Consider the following 18,097-nt stretch of genomic DNA (forward strand, 5'->3'; position numbering starts at 1 on the left):
TCTTAATCTTTCATAATATTGCGCCAATATTGTGTCAAAGATATTGATGATATATCATTTTGTATCGATTCACAATGCGACATAACATTTTGAGATCTTATCACATCATTATTTCTAGGTACATGAACCTCTCATAAGGTTTCATGAAGTGGTATGTCGTAGGCTCTTCAAGAGCTTATTGCTTTCTTATTATGATTATTTGTTCCTTATTTTTCAAGGATTATTTCATTTGAAACGATCAATCTACCACGCTTGACGCATGCATAGACTTTGTCCTTTAGGAACACAAAATTAGAGCACTTGCGCTTAATATGAGATGCTTTCTGCATTTGACTTGAATTATCTTTTGGATGAGGATCTGGTGATAATTCCTAACATATTTCATAGCGCTTATAATCTCTCCCTTATGTAAGAAAAACTAACATGCATCCTCTACTTCTTTGAGAAATCCATCTTTGTGCATTATGGTATATTCATTTTGTCGTATACCACACATCAAAATTATTAGATGAAATAATTGGTTTCTGACCTTGAACCAATTGAGAGGGAAGAAATAATCATAATTTATTGGTCTAATGCATACAAATGCTATTGCAATATATCATATTTCAGACCAATACATTAAGTTTTGTTCTCATTAACAATGGTTTAGATATTTATCGAAGATCATCATCAAGATAAATTATCTTGATTACACAATCTGAAAATTATGCTCAATTTATATTGAACAAGTAACTTTATGAATGTCAAACGTAGGTTGACCATGAATGTACATGTGATCATCTTATTGATGCATCTTTTCAACGTATCACATGATAAGTGAACGGGCCCTTGTTCACCTTTTATTCTTTTTCAGATTTAAGGAATTCAATCCCAACATTAGTTGGTCCAACCAACTTATCATGAGAACAAACGACATAAACAATTCTCGAAGAATCTTCTAGTTCTTCAATACATGTCTAATATTCAATATGCACATCTTCGAGATGTCACAATTGTTCATATCAATTTATGAACTTTTATTCTAGTAAACACCAAGTTTACCATGACATGTACTTTTTTTTCTTTAGGAAATTTTAGATTTACTATTATATGAATAAATTTCAGATTTACTACTTTAGAAGTAGATTTTAAAATAACTCTTCTCAGTTATTCTGCCTTATTCAGAGGTGAGTTGTGATACCATCACAATCAAGTACATGTTTGCATTAATAAGCTTCTCATTCCCAAGGAATGGAATGGAATCGTGTCTTAAGCCTATCAAATTATGAAAGCTTATAACCTCTTTCAAGATTTTGCGACTTCAGAAGTAAATCGAGGCATACATATGATGTAGAGAATTTTTCTCTATCATATCTTATGATCATAATATACGTGTGAAAATATCATCACTTTTGATGATCATAATCATATTGTCCCTCCACGCGTATATTCGTGCATTTAATCACTTTTCTTCTTTCAGACATATTATGCACTGCTACACATATACCTCAAGAATGAAGTAAGTTGTCATATTTCAGACTTATCATATATTGCTATCACATTCACTTTATGGAATGAAGCATATTCAATGGGTCGAATTTCATGACTTTTCATTAAACACCCATTATTTTTCCTTAGTCATCATAATATCATCAGTATGGTATATTGAGATTCAAACTCAATATCTTATCCATATAAAAAGGCGTCTTGGGCATAAATCGATGGAACTTGAACCTAACATCTTATCATCATGGTGCATGAGACTTAAATCGATCATCATAACTTTTAACAATATTGTTTCAAGAACAAATTTAAGGCATAAATAATTTTGAACCAATTAGGTTTCCTCAGATCCAAAAAATTCAATAGAGTTATATTAATTTAATAATAAACTCGTGATGTCATATATATTTAAACTCTTCAAAATTGAACAAGAGAAAATCAAAGATGATTAGTTAGATTAAACCACAAGGACATAAAATATAATTTTTCACGTAGAATATAGGAGCACGTGTAATGAGAAAGTAATGCACTTTTTAAGATGCTTTAACAATTGTTTGCTGTTACTTTTTCATAATTGGTGTACATAGGAATTCTTAACCATTAATAGGTTAATATAAATTAACAGTGGTAAAGATTTTTCATATCAAGATAATAATTGAATTCTTGCAAAAAACTAATTTTAACTTTGACTTGATGGCTTTAATATACTTTGCTAATGGTAATGGAAGAAAACCAATGTTTTAAGACTAGATAAATATTTAGATTCCAAGTCACAAAGCAGATTAGTATTAAGTGAGATTTGTTATTAGACGAACAAATATTGCATACCTGAATCGACAGAAGATTAACTCCAATTCTTTTGCTACCTTAGCCTTACCCTTCAAATTTGAGACGGTAGAGTCTCGTGCTGATAACGTGTTATAAAGCAAGAAAGAATAAAAAACAAGAGTAGAGAGAATAGAGAGAGTGATTCTTATTTCTTCTCTTGATGGATAAGAGATCATATGATTGTGAATACAATGAACAAAACCCTTCTATTTATAGAAAAAATTTACTCCTAGTCTAAGTAAAAGACAGATGCTTCAAATCCTAATAGATATCAAAGTAAATCTTGATATATCTTGATAGACATTCACTATAATGTAAATACATTTATAACAACTATTCCCCCCCCCCTCCCCCCCAAAAAAAGGCTTCAAATTTAAGACCAGAATCGTTCCTCACCTTGAAATAATCCCCCTACCCTTTGTTTTGGACTAATTTTCATGAATAGTCATCCATGTTTTGAAAATTACCTATAAATATAACTTTTGTTTTTTTAGGACAAAAATATTACTCAACTATTTCTATTTTCCTCAAAATATACTTGACACTTCAAAAACATTTCTTCTCTCCTAGTTGGCATGTCATGTCATTTAAATTTCTTTTATATATATATATAATAAATAGATCTATTTAACTTATCAAACTTATTTAGCTAAATTTTGTCCTATTTTTTTTAAAAAATAAATTCACATGATATATTTATCATTGAGAAACAATTTAATTATGTACTTTAAATTTTATACTTATTTTTTATTTCTTAAAAAATAAAATATAAATTATATTTATTCTTTATTTGATATGAGAAAAATTATTATATCACATGACAAAAATATTAGATAATCACACAACTTAAAGAAAAGTAATTCCTCTAGTAATGCTATGCACACTACTTATTAATGAAGTAGTTGATGTGTCTAAGTGTACACATAAAGCTAAAGGTTTGAATTATTTTATTTGATACTTTTTAAAGTTTTTCTAATTTATTTATTTCACCACTTAATAATATTTTTAAAACTCAAGGTATTTATATGAATTGGTACTAATTTAATATCTTTTGATTGTTTATTACATATACTAAAGATTCTTAAAATGTAAAAGAAATATTAAGATGGCTTTCAGATTTTAAATAGTACGTACTAAATGTACTATTTTTGAAGGACAGAAATGTTATTTAGTCATGAAACAAATTCAATTTTTTAAAAAATATTAAAAAAATAATCTAATATTACAAATGAATCTTTAAAATAGTACCCAACCAATTATCGCTTGCTTTTTGTGGGTTTAGGATAAGAAAAAGATATAAATTGGCGTTTAATCATATAATAAGATAAAATATTGTATAATAGAAATAAAAAATAATATGAAAAAAATAAATTAAAAATAATAAATTTCTGTTTTCTAAAGTTTTTTGCCTATATTAATTTTGCAAATTTACTTGATTTGTTTATGAAATTTACTTAGGGAAAATTCGCAAGAATTCATTTTTTTACTATCTTTCTATCAAAAAGATCTTGCTTAAAATTTTGTAAATACATGAGAATTAAATTATTTAGATGATAATTACCTTAAGATTTTCTTAACAAATTTTGTTTGAGAAAAAAAAAACTTAGATTTTCTCCTTCAAATTGTGTTTGATAGAAAAATTTATAAGTTTTTCATCCAATTAGTTTGGTTGAAAAATTTGTAGAAAATTAGGTTACCGATAATTTTTTTTTTTTGCAAATTATAAAAAAAAAATACGTAATTTAGATTTTCTTGTAGTTTATTAGACGTGGATTTAAATAAATGAATTTGAAGAATTAAATAGGTTTATTATTAAGAAAAAAAGATTTTAATAACATGGCATGTCAAGTAGGAGAGAAGAAGGTTTTTAAAGTCTTAAGTATTTTTTGAGGAAAATAGGAATAGTTGGGTGATATTCTTATCCTAAAAGAAACAAAAATGATATTTGTAGACAATTACCAAAACATTTATTTTGTGAAATTTAATCACTACAAATAAAGAATAACGAGGCCATAAAAATTACTCACAAAGTGTTCAAAATAATATATTGATGAAAATTCATTTTTTCCATTTTATTTTTGAATGTATACACATGATAAAGACTATATAATTAGAAAACATAAATTTATCCCCTCGGGAAATACTTTGGATCGAAAATGTTTAATCAATTCCTAATTTTTGTTGAGTGTACACAAACGCCACTGTTAATTATTTGAATATTTCTTTGAAGTCAATTACATATAATGAATCACAAACACAAGAAATGAATAAAAATAATGTATCTTAAACTCTTAAATGGAAAGTCGTAATGACGAATATTAAAATAATAACATATCTTAAAAAAAGAAAAGAAAAGGGGATTAGGAGAACGAGGCGTGGTGACAGCGACGACAACAACGATGATTCACTCATAATGCAAGAAGGAAGATCATGAAGTGATAGGCACACCCAAAACAATAATCTACTTAATTAGGTTTAGGTGTGGATCTCCACTAAAAATATGTGAATTAAAACATACATTAATTTGCATCGATCGATGCATGAAGCTGATCTAAAAATTAAGGAAAAAGAAGGAGGAGGTGGTGGCTTTGACTCTATCTGAAAAAATGGTGGTGTGGTGGCCGAATCTAAAAAATGAAGGAGGGGGTGGTGGTGGTGGTGGTGGTGGTGGAAGCGACAACAACTACGATGGTGCAAATTCAATCAGAAGAAAAAGGTGGTGGTGATGACCGAATCTGAAAAAGAATGTGGTGGTGGTCGAATATGAAGAAGAAAGTGGCTGAACACGAAGTCAATTTCATTGCAATATTTATAATATATACTTTGACGTATACATGCAAGTCACATGCAGCGATAATAACAACGACGATTTAATCAGAAAAGATGTAGAAAGAGGTAGCAGTAATGCCAATACGAGGCTGATCAAAACAAGAAAACGTGTGGCAGTTGGTAGTGGTGATCTAATTTGAAAAATGAGGAGGACGATCAGAGGAGGTGGAGTTGAAATAGCTAGCAAACAAAAATAATATGTTAAAAATGGGCTAAAACTTGAGGAGTTAATTAGTAATACATATCTAGAGCCACATTTGATCATGTTTCTATCTCTTTTTCTTCTCCGTATTTTTTTCTTAAACTTCATTTTTGAGATGATCATGTTTAATTTGTACATCTAGTTCATTCAAGTGCTTATGTAATTACGTAAGGACATATAATTAATAAGGAGGGTTGGAGGAGGTGAAGGGTAGCTGGCTCAAAAAACAAGAAAATATGTTAAAAATATCTACTCTCCGTTTCGTTTTAGTTGCTCCTTATTGACTTGACACTTCCTTTGAGAAAATATTTAATAGAGACTTATTTTACTAAAGTAATCCTATTAATTATGCATTGAAAATATAAATTTAAATATTTACACGTTACATAATCATTTATTGATAAAGATAGTATTAACAAAATACAATAAAGTTTTCTTAATTTTAGAACTTAAACAACTAATATAAAACGGAGCAAGTAAAGGAAATAGTCTATTTGAAATTTTGTTTCACATAGAATTTCACATTTTTAGTGAATAACAAGATATGAGTTACTCTTTTCGTCTTATACTAGTTGAAAAGAAGTAAAATTATGTGTTTTTTCACACACCACATATCCAAGTTGTTTCCCACAAATATGAGGTGTCAACAAATATTATTATAAGATTAAGTTACACAAAAAATGAGTCATGATACATCATCAGACACACACATAACTTGCACATATTTTGCACGTACATTACAAAGCAACTATATGAATATTACATTCAAAAAATATAATTTCCGATTACGATTGTATTCTAAAAGTATTTTAGTATAAGAAAAATAAAAATAACGCGTATAATAAAAAGATAATGTTAGATAATTGAAATTCCGTGGAAATTAACTATAGTTTATCACGCGAACCAAAGATTGTATAAAGAATGCATCTCAGTCTTTTTAATTTAAAGATGAATATATTTCATGATACATCAACACCTTTATAGATGCAACTAGCATTTTCAGACCCACCTTTATCTCTCATGCAACCTTTAGCAAAGTAGCTTGGATTAGTTTCTTGGACTTACTTTGATCATCCACAGAAACAGTAAAATTTGAGGACATTTTGGATTGGAGGTTGAGAAGAGTGTTGGGTTGGGTTTTTGTTAGAACTTAGAAGAGAAGAGAAAGATGCAAATGTGTTGAAAGAATTGGGCTGATGAGGGGAAGTATTTATAGATGGCTACTGAAGTAGGAAATTTTGTTGTTTGTTTTTAGGTTTTTGTTTGTTATATTGTTATTTGTCCTAATTCGCGGGTCTATCAGAAACAACATCTCTACTTTATCTGAGGTAGTGGTATGGACTGCGTACACTTTACCCTCCCCAGACCTTACTTTATGGGAATATATTGAGTATGTTGTTGTTGTTATTGTAGTAGTGAAGTAGTAATTGGGCTTTAAAAGGGGAATTGGTTTAGCCATGTGGCTGCTTACATGGTTAACTTTTTGATACATGTTAAGTGCAACATTCGTGCAACATTAGTGCAATAGTTGATCATCTTCTGTCTTTAATTGCTCTTCTCTATTTTTCTTTTTTTAATTTTATTATAGATGATCTTTTTGAAAATCTATTTTTGATGTTCAAATTAAACAAGAAAAAAAAAGAGATAATGGTTGGTACTTGGTAGTGATAATCTAATCTGAAGAACGAGGACGATTGGAGGAGGTGGCTATCGAACAAAGATAGTACCTTAAAAATGAGCTAAAATGAATAGTCATTGAATTTTCTTTTGAAGGGAACTTCACTTTTTCCTCCTTCTTCTTCCTCCTACTCCTCCACCATTAAACCACATTTTCAATTCTTCATTTTTTCCACCAAAACAACAACCAACAATAAGAAAAAGAGTATCAATTCAACACACACTCATATACAACAAGCAACAATAACGATTTATTTTTGAAAAAAAAAATTATTTTTTTGTCTTCTTCATATATTATTTTTGCAGTGTTCGTATATTATTTTTCACTGAAATAGACTACACATCACAGCAACAAATTGACATGCTCACACGCACATCTGATACTTCACCTTCACGAGAACACACACGCACACTAACCTCACCAGATTCACACGCGCACAGTGAACAGAGATAGAGAAAAGGTGAGAAAGCAAGAGAGAAAAGGGGAGAATCGGAGGGAGAAAGAGAGAGAAGCATAAACTGAAATTACATTGAATGCTTTTTTTATTTTATTTTTTAATTTTGTTTTTCCAACACTGCAACAATATGATTTTCCGGCGGTTAATTGTGTTGAGCAGAAACGATCAGATTTGGACGAATTCGGGCGACCAACAACGTTCCCCAGCGTTAAATCACCGGAAAACAATAACAACAACAACCGGATGTTTTTCCGGTGTTAATCCGGGGAACTTCCGGTGGAAACAGTCACACTTCGTCTCTTTTTGTCTTCTTTTCTCGATCTCTCTCTCCTATTTCTGAAATGGAAATTACAATGTAATTTTAATGAAGATTAAAAAAGGTGTTCAATATAATATTTTTAACTTTGAAATTGAATGTAATTTTTAAAATTTTTTAATTTTGAAATGAAAAAATTACAATGTAATTTTAATGGAAATTAAAAAAGGCATTCAATGTAATGGAAAATCATATTGTTGCTGATATGGAAAAAAATTTAAAAAAAAAAAAGAAATTACAATAAATTATGGCTTCTCACTCTCCTAATGGAGAGTGTATTACACATGCCACGCGCACGTCAGCACCACGTCAGCGATTGTGCTCAAATATTGCCACGTTTTGTGAAGGAGTAAAGTGTTCAATAGGTATCTGTCTTAATTGAGGTGCCTATACGAAAAAAGCGAAATAGTTAAGGGTCCTGTATATGCATTTAGCCTAGAGTTTACCACCAGAAGTTTCAATTGATTGATGGATCATCAATTTTGCATTTGCCATGCAATATCTCTTTCCCTTGCTGTCAAAGATCAAGAAAAACGCATAAATTTTAACCATATTTATGGTATGATTATTTTTTTTATATGTAATAACTTTTTATGTTTTTGAAATCAAATCTTTATAAAATCATTAATTACATTATTATTACGTATTTAAAACTTGTTACTGGAGGGAATCTCAAACCGAATTTCATACATGCCAACTATATGAAATACACACATTTGAGAATTGAAATGAATAGATTCATAGTTGCATATATAAAATTCATATATGTAATTGTGGGGAATGATGATCATGAACAGTAGTACATTTTAATTCTTCCATAAATTGAGGCTTCAATGTGCAATTGGAAGACAAGAATTTATCTTGGTTCCCTTATTAAAATAAAATAGCTAATAAAACTTGATATATTTATAATATTATCTCACTTTTAATATATATTTCGTTTAAAATGCTTTATTTATATACTACATCTCCATATTGTGATAGAACAATAGTTTTACTTCAATTAGTATATATTATAGTCACACCTATGTATTTTCTCTCTTAAATTATTTTAAACTTATTTCATAATTCTCACAAAGTAAAATTAATACATAATAAATACTGAGTAAAATAATAGAGAAAACTAAATCTCAGTTAAAGAAAAGTTGGGTAGAGTTTGTTTATCAATGTCAGGTGGTGGCCTCAATTTGATCAACATACAATTGTGGATAACAGAGCTGCAATAGCAAGAAATATTTTAATTGTTTTTAAGTTGAAATAGCTGTTTTAAATATTTTTATAATATTTGAGTAAAATAAAAAAAAATACTTATAAACACTAAATTTTAAGCTAAAATAATAAAAATAAATTATGAATTAGAAATTTTAATTTATAACTTTTGACTTAGGTCAAAAGTCAATTTGTTAATATATTGGACTTTTATAAAAGTTAGTCGTGGTAACTGCCTCGACAACTCCATAAAGGTTCTGGTGACTAATACAACCAATTAGTTATCAAAAAGAAAAGAGAGTAAAGTTTGGTTATTTATTATTTCAAATCGTAAATCTTGTTTAATTCAGTCCGAATTTTCATTATTAAGAAATTGACTCAAGTAAGTTTATTAATTTAAATAATTTATAATTTATTTATTTTTTAATTTTAATTCTCATAAAGGAATTGACTCAAATAAGTTTATTTATTTGATGAGTCTTTATTTTATTTCTTTTAGTTCTAATTCTAAACGGCAAAAGAATTGACTTAAATAAGTTTATTGATTTAAAAATTAATCCCAAGAGGTCTTTACACACAATTTCAAAAAGAAAATATTTTGATTCAATCGAGGCTAGTTTTAACTTAATTATTTATCATAACTTCATAGATATGTTGATTATTTATTTATTTATTTATTTATTTCTATTGAGCAAAATGTAATTATATAAAAATTAAAAAATAATTATTCTTTAGAGAAATATATGCAAAGACTGACAATTAATGTAATAACATATCAAGGAAAATCGATGGTTACTAACTGTTTTAAATACAAAAACTAATTTGTTTTACTCTAAATAATATATAGTTCCAAACTGATCTTTTATTAATTTTATGCTCTCAAATAATAATTAAAATGATACAATATTTAATCTAGGTGATTTCAGTTTTTGTGAAATCGATATTTAAAATTATACTAAAATTTGACAAAGCACAAACTTGAAATAAATGTGTACCTTAGCCTCGTCAAGAAAAAGTAAGTGGATAAAGTCGGATCTAAAAAAGAAATATTAAACAAAGGTGACAGTGGTCATGATAGTAATAGTTAGATCAGAAAAGAATAAGAAGAAGTTAGTGGTGATATCGCCTAAATACGGTAAAAATGTGATTATAATGTTGCTTGGATCTGAAGAAAAATTGAGATATTTATAATATTTCCCAAATTATAATGTTATCCAATTTGAAAAAAAATAAAGAGGTTATTCTAATGAGGTCAATAAAGAAAAGGTGATATCAGCGAGAGTATCTAAAAAAAAAATTTATGGTTGAATATATTTCAAGAACAAAGAGGTGATGATAATGACCAAATTTGAAAAGAAGAGATGGTGATAATCAAATTTGCAAAAAAAAAAAAAAAGGAGTGGTGGTGAAAACACCAAAAATGATGGTGATGCTCCAGATAGAAAAGAAGGATGAGGAGGTGGTGGAAACAACAACAACAATGATGATGATCTAGATAAAAAAAAAAGACTAAGACAGATGGGGTGGCGGTGATGACCAGATCTAAAAGAGAAGATGAATGAAATGATGGTGATGGCCACTATTTCAGCTGAGAAAAAGGTCAAAGCATGAGAAAATAAAGCAAATAAGGAGTCAAGAGAGCTCAGGTACTTACAGGTTTTTTCAGATTCAGTGAACAAGACTCAACATCTCTATCAATCCAACCTTGGATTCTACTTTCTCCATCGGACAACACATTAACATGAACATCGGAGGAAGGTGAGGAGAATAGTTATTAAATGAAGAAAGAATAAAAAGGTAAAGCACAACTTTGCTAGCTAAAAATAACATCCTTATCATCAGATTCACCTCCAAAAAGACTAATGATCCGCATAACAAGTAACAGAACACTCGATTAAAGATTGCTCTCAGCGGCGATATTGAAAAATGAAAAGAAAAAGAGCTCAAATTAGGAATTCTTATAGTGTCCTTAAGTTTTTATTTCAGCCTGATATGATTATGGACTGAGTCTTTTTTTCTTTCTTCTCAATTATGGGCTCACTTGAGCCTATGTTGTACAGACTTATCTCATTTTCTTAATAAAAAGTCCAAATTTTATTTTATTTAAAAAAAATAGAGGATTAAGAGGACGAGGTGTTGATAGCGACGACAACAACGATGAATAAATCAAAATAGAAGAAGGATGATGAAGTGATAGACCTATCCAAAAAAGCAATCTACTTAATTAGGATAAGAGTAGATCTCCACTAAAAATATTCTTGATTAAAACATACACTACTTTGCATCGATCGACGCATAAAGCCAATCTAAAAGAAAAAAGGAGAAGAAGGCGGTGGCTTTGACTGAATCTAATGAAGATGGGGGTTATGGCCGAATTTGAAGAGCAAGGAGGTAGTGATGGTGGTGGCAGCGACAACAACAACTACTATGGTTCAGTTAGAAGAGTAGAAAAAGGTGGTGGTCAATGATAATTGAATCTGAAAAAAAAAAGATAGTTGTTTAATCTCAAGAAGAAGGAAGTGGTGGTGACATCGATGGCAATCTCAAGAAGAAGGAAGTGGTGGTGACATCGATGGCGAGGACGATTCAATTAGAAAAGATGAAGGTAGAGGCAGTAGTGATGGTGATACGAAAGAGGTAACGACTGCTAGTGACGATCTAAAAAATGAGGAGGCGATCGGAGAAGGTGGAGTTGAGGTAGCTAGCGAAAAAAACAAAAAAAAAAAAGAAAAATATCAAAAATATAGGAGGTTGTATACCTAATTATAAAATATACCGAGTAATTGCTCAAATACACAATACAAATTTTGATTATATCTGAGATACACAAATACACCCAAAATTTTTATTGTGTATCTCTGGTTGATGGTACTCGTCGGAGCAGTGGCACCGTAAGATTGGGGCTGAGATAAAGTTGTGGATATCATCTGAGCTTGGAACTCGTAGTAGTGGTGGTATGGATCGGAGAAGATAACAGATTTCAATAGTTCACCATCAATGCGTGAAGATTGAAGATAGATCTGACATATACGTGGAGATTGGGTGTGGTTGCTCGCCGAAGTAGAGTTGGTGCTTGGACGAGGGAGAGGTAGATCTGGCAGATGCTTGGAGAAAAAAGGTGGAGAGTGGTGAAGTGGTTGTCTAAATTCACCGAAAAAAATAAAGAAAGTATGGTTGCCAAAAAAAATAGGGAAAGTGGTGGTAGCCAAATAACACAGATCTGAACTAGCCGAAAAAGGAAGGATGGTGGTTGTTGTTGGTTTCATGTATCTTTATGATTTATGCACAGATACATGTAGATATGTGCTACATACACAATCTTAGATGTACAATGCTAGATACATAGTATCAGATACATGCGAGCTCAGGTACATAGATACATGTGACTTCAGTATATTTTATAATTTAATGTAAAGTTAAGGAAACTTTTATAAATAGCCCCTTGTGTTTGATTGTTTTGTTAATTATCTAAAAAAAATATGGGCTAAAAATGGCTAGGCGTTTAATTTTTTGTTTTGCATGAAACTTCACTTTTTTCAGTAAGTACAAAATATAAATTTTACGTTTATGAATTAGAAAAAAAGTAAGCATCACAAGTTTTTATACGTTATAAAACTGTATGTGGTATATGTATGCAACGTTACTTTTTATATATATAAGTAAAATGCTACATATGTCTCACACTTTTTTAAGGGTAACTGCACGTGCCTCGCACGTGTAGTGTTTGATTATTAAAAATTAAATAATTTTTTATATTGCAGAGATTTTTAGTGAAGTATAAAAAAATTAAATTACTTTTCAAAAATCTTTCACACTTTAATATAATAATGTAAACATAAGCATATATTTTAGTGTAATCACATATATAGTTTAGATGGAATACATATACATGCCCATAAACTATTTCACTTTTTCTGTATAGGTACCTCAATTAAGTCAGGTACCTATTGAACCCTTTACTCCTTCACAAATGATTTCAATTGAGCCCAATTTGTTGATGTGGCAAAAAATGTAAGATACGTGTAATACACAAGCTGATGATGTGGCAAAGTAATAATTAAATAACGACATGTGGCATTTTAACTTAAAACATTTTAAAAATTATTTTCTAATATAATTAAATCTAATTTTAAAAAAAAAAATCATTAATACACCCCCCACCCAACTGCACCTACCCAATTCTCCCTCTCCCCCCCCCCTCCCCCTCCCCCCCCACCCCCTTCTTCCGTTCCAAACATTATTTTCTCCATTCTTGAGCAGACAAAGTAAAAAAAAAAAAAAAAATGGTTCTCCATTCTTGAGCACACAAGTAAAAAAAAAATAGTGTCTTCTTCTTACCTTTCAAACACTTTTTTTCTCCATAAAGAAAAATAATTTTATTTCTTTACCTCCTTCTTCTTTCTCCTACTATTCCACCATTAAATCACACTTTCAATTCTTCATTTTTCCACCAAAACAACACCCAATAATAAGAAAAAGAGTATCAATTCAACACACACTCATATACAACAAGCAACAATAACGATTTATTTTTGAAAAGAAAATTTCATTTTTTTGTCTTCTTCATATGTTATTTTTGCAGTGTTCGTATATTATTTTTCACTGAAATAGACTACACATCACAGCAACAAATTGACATGCTCACACAACACATCTGATACTCTCACCTTCACGAGAACACACACGCACACTCACCTCACCAGATTCACACACGCGCACAGTGAACAGAGATAGAGAAAAGGTGAGAAAGCAAGAGAGGAAAGGGGAGAACCGGAGGGAGAGGGAGAGAAACATAAACTGAAATTACATTGACCACCTTGTTTATTTATTTTTTCAATTTTCTTTTTCCAACACTGCAACAATATGATTTTTCGGCGGTTAATTGTGTTGAGCAGAAACGATCAAATTTGTACGAATTCGGACGACCAACAACGTTCCCTGGCATTAAATTACTGGAAAACAATAACAACAACGACCGGATGTTTTTCCGATGTTAATCCAAGGAACTTCCGGCGGAAACAGTCGTACTTCGTCTCTTTTTCTCTTCTTTTCTCGATCTCTCTCTCCCCCCTGTTTCTGAAATGGAAATTACAATGTAATTTTAATGGAAATTATAAAAGGCGTTCAATATAATTTTTTTAATTTTGAAATTGAATGTAATTTTTTAATTTTTTTAATTTTGAAATGAAAAAATTACAATGTAATTTTAATGGAAATTAAAAAAGTCATTCAATGTAATGGAAAATCATATTGTTGCTGATATGGAAAAAAATTTAAAAGGCTTCTCACTCTCCGAGAGTGTATTACACATGTCACGCCACATCAACGTCACATCAGCAATTGTGCTCAATTGACACGTTTTGTGAAGGAGTAAAGTATTCAATAGGTACCTGTCTTAATTGAGGTGCCTATACGGAAAAGCGAAATAGTTATAGTTTACCACCAGAAGCTTCAATTGGTTGATGGATCATCACTTTTGCCTTTGTCATGCAATACCTCTTTCCCTTACTGTCAGAGGCCAAGAAAAACGCATAAATTTTAACCATATTTATGATATGATTATTTTTTTATATTTAATAATTTTTCATATTTTTAAAGTCAAATCTTTATAAAATTATTAATTACATTCTTATTACGTACTTAAAACTTGTTAAAATTTGGTACCTCTTAAATTTTTCTTATTCTATTATTGCCAAAATGGAGCGCCCCATCTATTTAATTAACTAGCTTTGTAAAGAAAGGATGACAGATGATTTTTATCCTTTTTTTTAATGGTGATAACTATCACGTGATATATTTTATTTTAGAAGATTTTATATTAATTGCCTTATATCAGGAAAAAAGGAGTAAGAGTATGATCTATATTCAACAAATAAATACTGACATGAAGTTGATAGCGCATGCATGTCGATTCTAGATACTTAAACTCAACCAAAATTTTTAAAAAGAAACAAACTCCAAGAAACATATAATTACTGCAAACATCTAGTATATTATATACATACATCTATATTATATTATATATATTTTTTATTAACTATACTTTATACAAGTTGAACATTTTTCCAGTCCATATACATACTGCTTCTCAACACATGATGGTACACGTCACATTATTTACTACACACTTTCAGTGGCTTCTCTTCTTCCCGTACATAAACTTAAACATGCCTTATCCACATGCATGCTCTAATACCTTTACAAGTATATATATGCATGCATCTATTTTCTTTATACTTTTTTTTTTTACCATATACATAAAAAGCTAGTTAATTAAAGACATAAAATAATGACTAAATATTTACTTAACACCATGGAGGAAAATTAATTCCACCATCCAAGTTGCATCCATTAACTCCTGGATCATTGATCACAGCTTCTTGAAATGAAGTTGTTGCTTCAGCTTCTTCCCATATGGAGGAGTCGTCAATCTCGGGCAACATGTTTAAATCCGTCCACATTTCTCCACCGAGTCCTTGGCTGATCTGATTATTAACTTTTTCATCCGTCCACATTTCTCCACCGAGTCCTTGGCTGATCTGATTGTTATTTTTCTCAGCAAACTCTTCATGATCGGTTGTGTCCATGAGGCCCATGAAATCGATGGAGATTGGATCATCGCTAGTAGCGAAACTGTTGATATCATAATCATTGTCGAAATAAAGTGAAGGATCATTTCCTACACTCCAAGTTGATGGTGAGGCCACATTGTAAACCACTGGAGCTGGAGCTGGAGCTGGAGTCGGATTGATTGTTATTGGCCCGGAGTTGGAGTTGATCTCTTCTTGTGCTTGGGCAGGATTGTTGTAGAGATGAGGCAGATTGAGCTTGGCTTCGGCCCCATAAAGCTTAAGGGCCGCAGCATCATAGGCCACGGCTGCATCATATGAGTTGTCAAATGTGCCGAGCCAAAGGCGTGCGCCTCGATTGGGCTCACGGATTTCAGCGACCCATTTGCCCCAAGTGCGCTGGCGCACGCCTTTGTACTTGCAGCTCGCGTTCTCCGGCCCGCCCTTGCCTCTCATGCAGCCTTTTCGTGAAGTTGCTTGTGTTAGTTTTGCTTGTGTTTGTTTTTTGGGCCTACCTTGATCATCAACAGATTCAGTAAAATTTGAGGACATTTTGGATTGAAGGTTGAGAAGAGTGTTGTTGTTTTGGGTTGTTGTTAGAAGAGAATAGAAAGATGGAAATGTGTTGTTGAAAGAATTGGGCTTAGGGGGGTGAGTATTTATAGATGGAGTGAAGTAGGATTTTTGGGGCTTTAGAATGGGAAATGGTTTGGATACGTGGCTGCTTACATGGTTAACTTTTTGATACATGTCAAATGCCACATTTGATCATATACATTTCTATCTCTTTTTTCTTCTTCTTCTTTTTTTTTTTTTTTTTTAGGATTTTCTTTATAGAGATGATGATCTCTAAGTTGTGTCTCTAGTTCATACACTGCTTATGTGTTCATTTTGTTCGGAAGCTAAGGTGTCCAAGAGGAAATGTAACAGCTAAGAATACATTTTCTAGTTTGCTTCTTCTTTTCCTTTTTACTTTTGTAGAAAAGGTCCAAAGAGAGTCCATAGTTTACTAAATATTAGGGATGTTATGGCCCAAAAATTCATGGCCCAATCCAAAATTTTATTTGGTTGATTTTAGCCCAACCCAACATAATCCATTTTTAAAGTGATTTTCAATTTAGTCCAATACTAACTCAATTCTAGTTTCTTATACTTTGGCTATCATATTATTTGTGGTAAATTATTGTCGTGTTACTATCTTCCGTTCGTTTTCTGAATTGCTTTAGACGTTTTTTCTAAAGTTGAGGATCTATTGAAAACAATACCTCTACCTTTGAGGTAGGGACAAGGTTTGATTGAACTCTACTGGCATCTCCAAATTCCACTTTCTGAGACTATACGGATATGTTGTTGATGTATACAAACTAAATTCTAGCTAGGTAAGGGTCGGGATTAGATTTTGGGTAGGAGTGTCTAGTTAGGGTTAAATCTCGCGTTATGGTTAGAGATAGAGAAGTAAAATTGAGTCAAATGGGTGAGTCATAGTCAACTCATTTTTAGCTCATTTTAGTCCAATTCAAATCTAAGTAGTCTTTGGGCCAGTTCTAACCCAACCTTTTTATTATCTCAACTCATTTTAACTTACTCAAATTCAATTCAACTTGTCCATTTAATACTCTTTCGCAATTTCAATTCAACTTGTCCATTTGATACTCTTTCGCATTATTGTAGCCATTTGATACTCTTTTGCAATATTGTAACCACTACTTAAGAATGTGAATTTCAACTTGTCCATTTGATACTCTTTCGCAATATTGTAGCCATTTGATACTCTTTCGCAATATTGTAATCGCTACTTATTGTAATCGCTACTTCAGATTGAACCGTTTCGGCAGAAATCTTTGTCAAAAGAATTACGTTATTCAAAGTGAAGTTTATTTTCTATTATACTTCCATCATTAATATTCTTTATCGCTAGCAATATCATCGCGTATTTGTTCTTGTATGTTTATAACAGAACTCTGCCATAAACTGTAGAAGGGTAGTTTTTAACTATACTTCTCGAAGTATACTCTTCTAAATAAGTATAACTACAAGATAATTTACTACAATGATAACTAAGAGCGTGTCAATAAAATTAGTGTTACAAAGCCAAATTTTAATAAGAGACCTTAAATATATACACATACAAAAATAATATTGCAATAATGTAAAGTTGTCTCTTTTTGTTCTTGCAAGTTCTTTTTGGTGTTGTATTTTTAAAACACAAAAACTTTAACTTTACATATTAATATGATTATTAATAAAAGTAAGGATTAATTCTAGTTAAAAAGATATTAGCTATTTGTTTACAATATATTAACTTGAATGTGGTTGTTAAAACTTTATTTATTAATACGAAATTTGAGTACTTTAATTCAAAATTCTAAAGTATTTCTAAATTAAATAACTTTTTCTTTATTTATTTCTTTTTTTTTTAGATAATTTTTTAAAACTTAATTCACACAATCCTCATTATTAAGTGAAGTTGAAATCATAAAATTTACTATTAAAATTTTTTGAGGACTTAAAGCGAACGTTTTAC

At 30.6% G+C, this 18,097-nt stretch overlaps 1 protein-coding gene and 1 long non-coding RNA gene across 2 annotated transcripts; both read right to left on the reverse strand.

Annotated features, from left to right (window-relative positions):
* Positions 1 to 7,275: 7,275 nt before the first annotated feature.
* On the reverse strand, positions 7,276 to 12,499 carry LOC107866943. The gene is made up of 2 exons (XR_007054759.1): positions 8,035 to 12,499; positions 7,276 to 7,815 (listed from the first exon to the last, which is right to left on the reverse strand). It is a non-coding gene; the product is annotated as an uncharacterized LOC107866943 (long non-coding RNA).
* Positions 12,500 to 15,060: 2,561 nt separating this feature from the next.
* LOC107866944 (ethylene-responsive transcription factor 5) lies at positions 15,061 to 16,398 on the reverse strand. Its single transcript, XM_016712991.2, has one exon. It carries the CDS (start codon positions 16,321 to 16,323, stop codon positions 15,310 to 15,312), a length of 1,014 nt encoding a protein of 337 aa, XP_016568477.1. The 5' UTR covers positions 16,324 to 16,398; the 3' UTR covers positions 15,061 to 15,309.
* Between the last annotated feature and the right edge of the window lie 1,699 nt (positions 16,399 to 18,097).

This window comes from Capsicum annuum, chromosome 4 (assembly GCF_002878395.1).
Source record: "Capsicum annuum cultivar UCD-10X-F1 chromosome 4, UCD10Xv1.1, whole genome shotgun sequence".
NCBI classification, from domain to species: Eukaryota; Viridiplantae; Streptophyta; class Magnoliopsida; order Solanales; family Solanaceae; genus Capsicum; species Capsicum annuum.

Excerpts from the sequence above, each read along its gene's own strand:
- LOC107866944 (XM_016712991.2), bottom strand. The coding sequence starts at position 16,323 with ATGTATCAAAAAGTTAACCATGTAAGCAGCCACGTATCCAAACCATTT.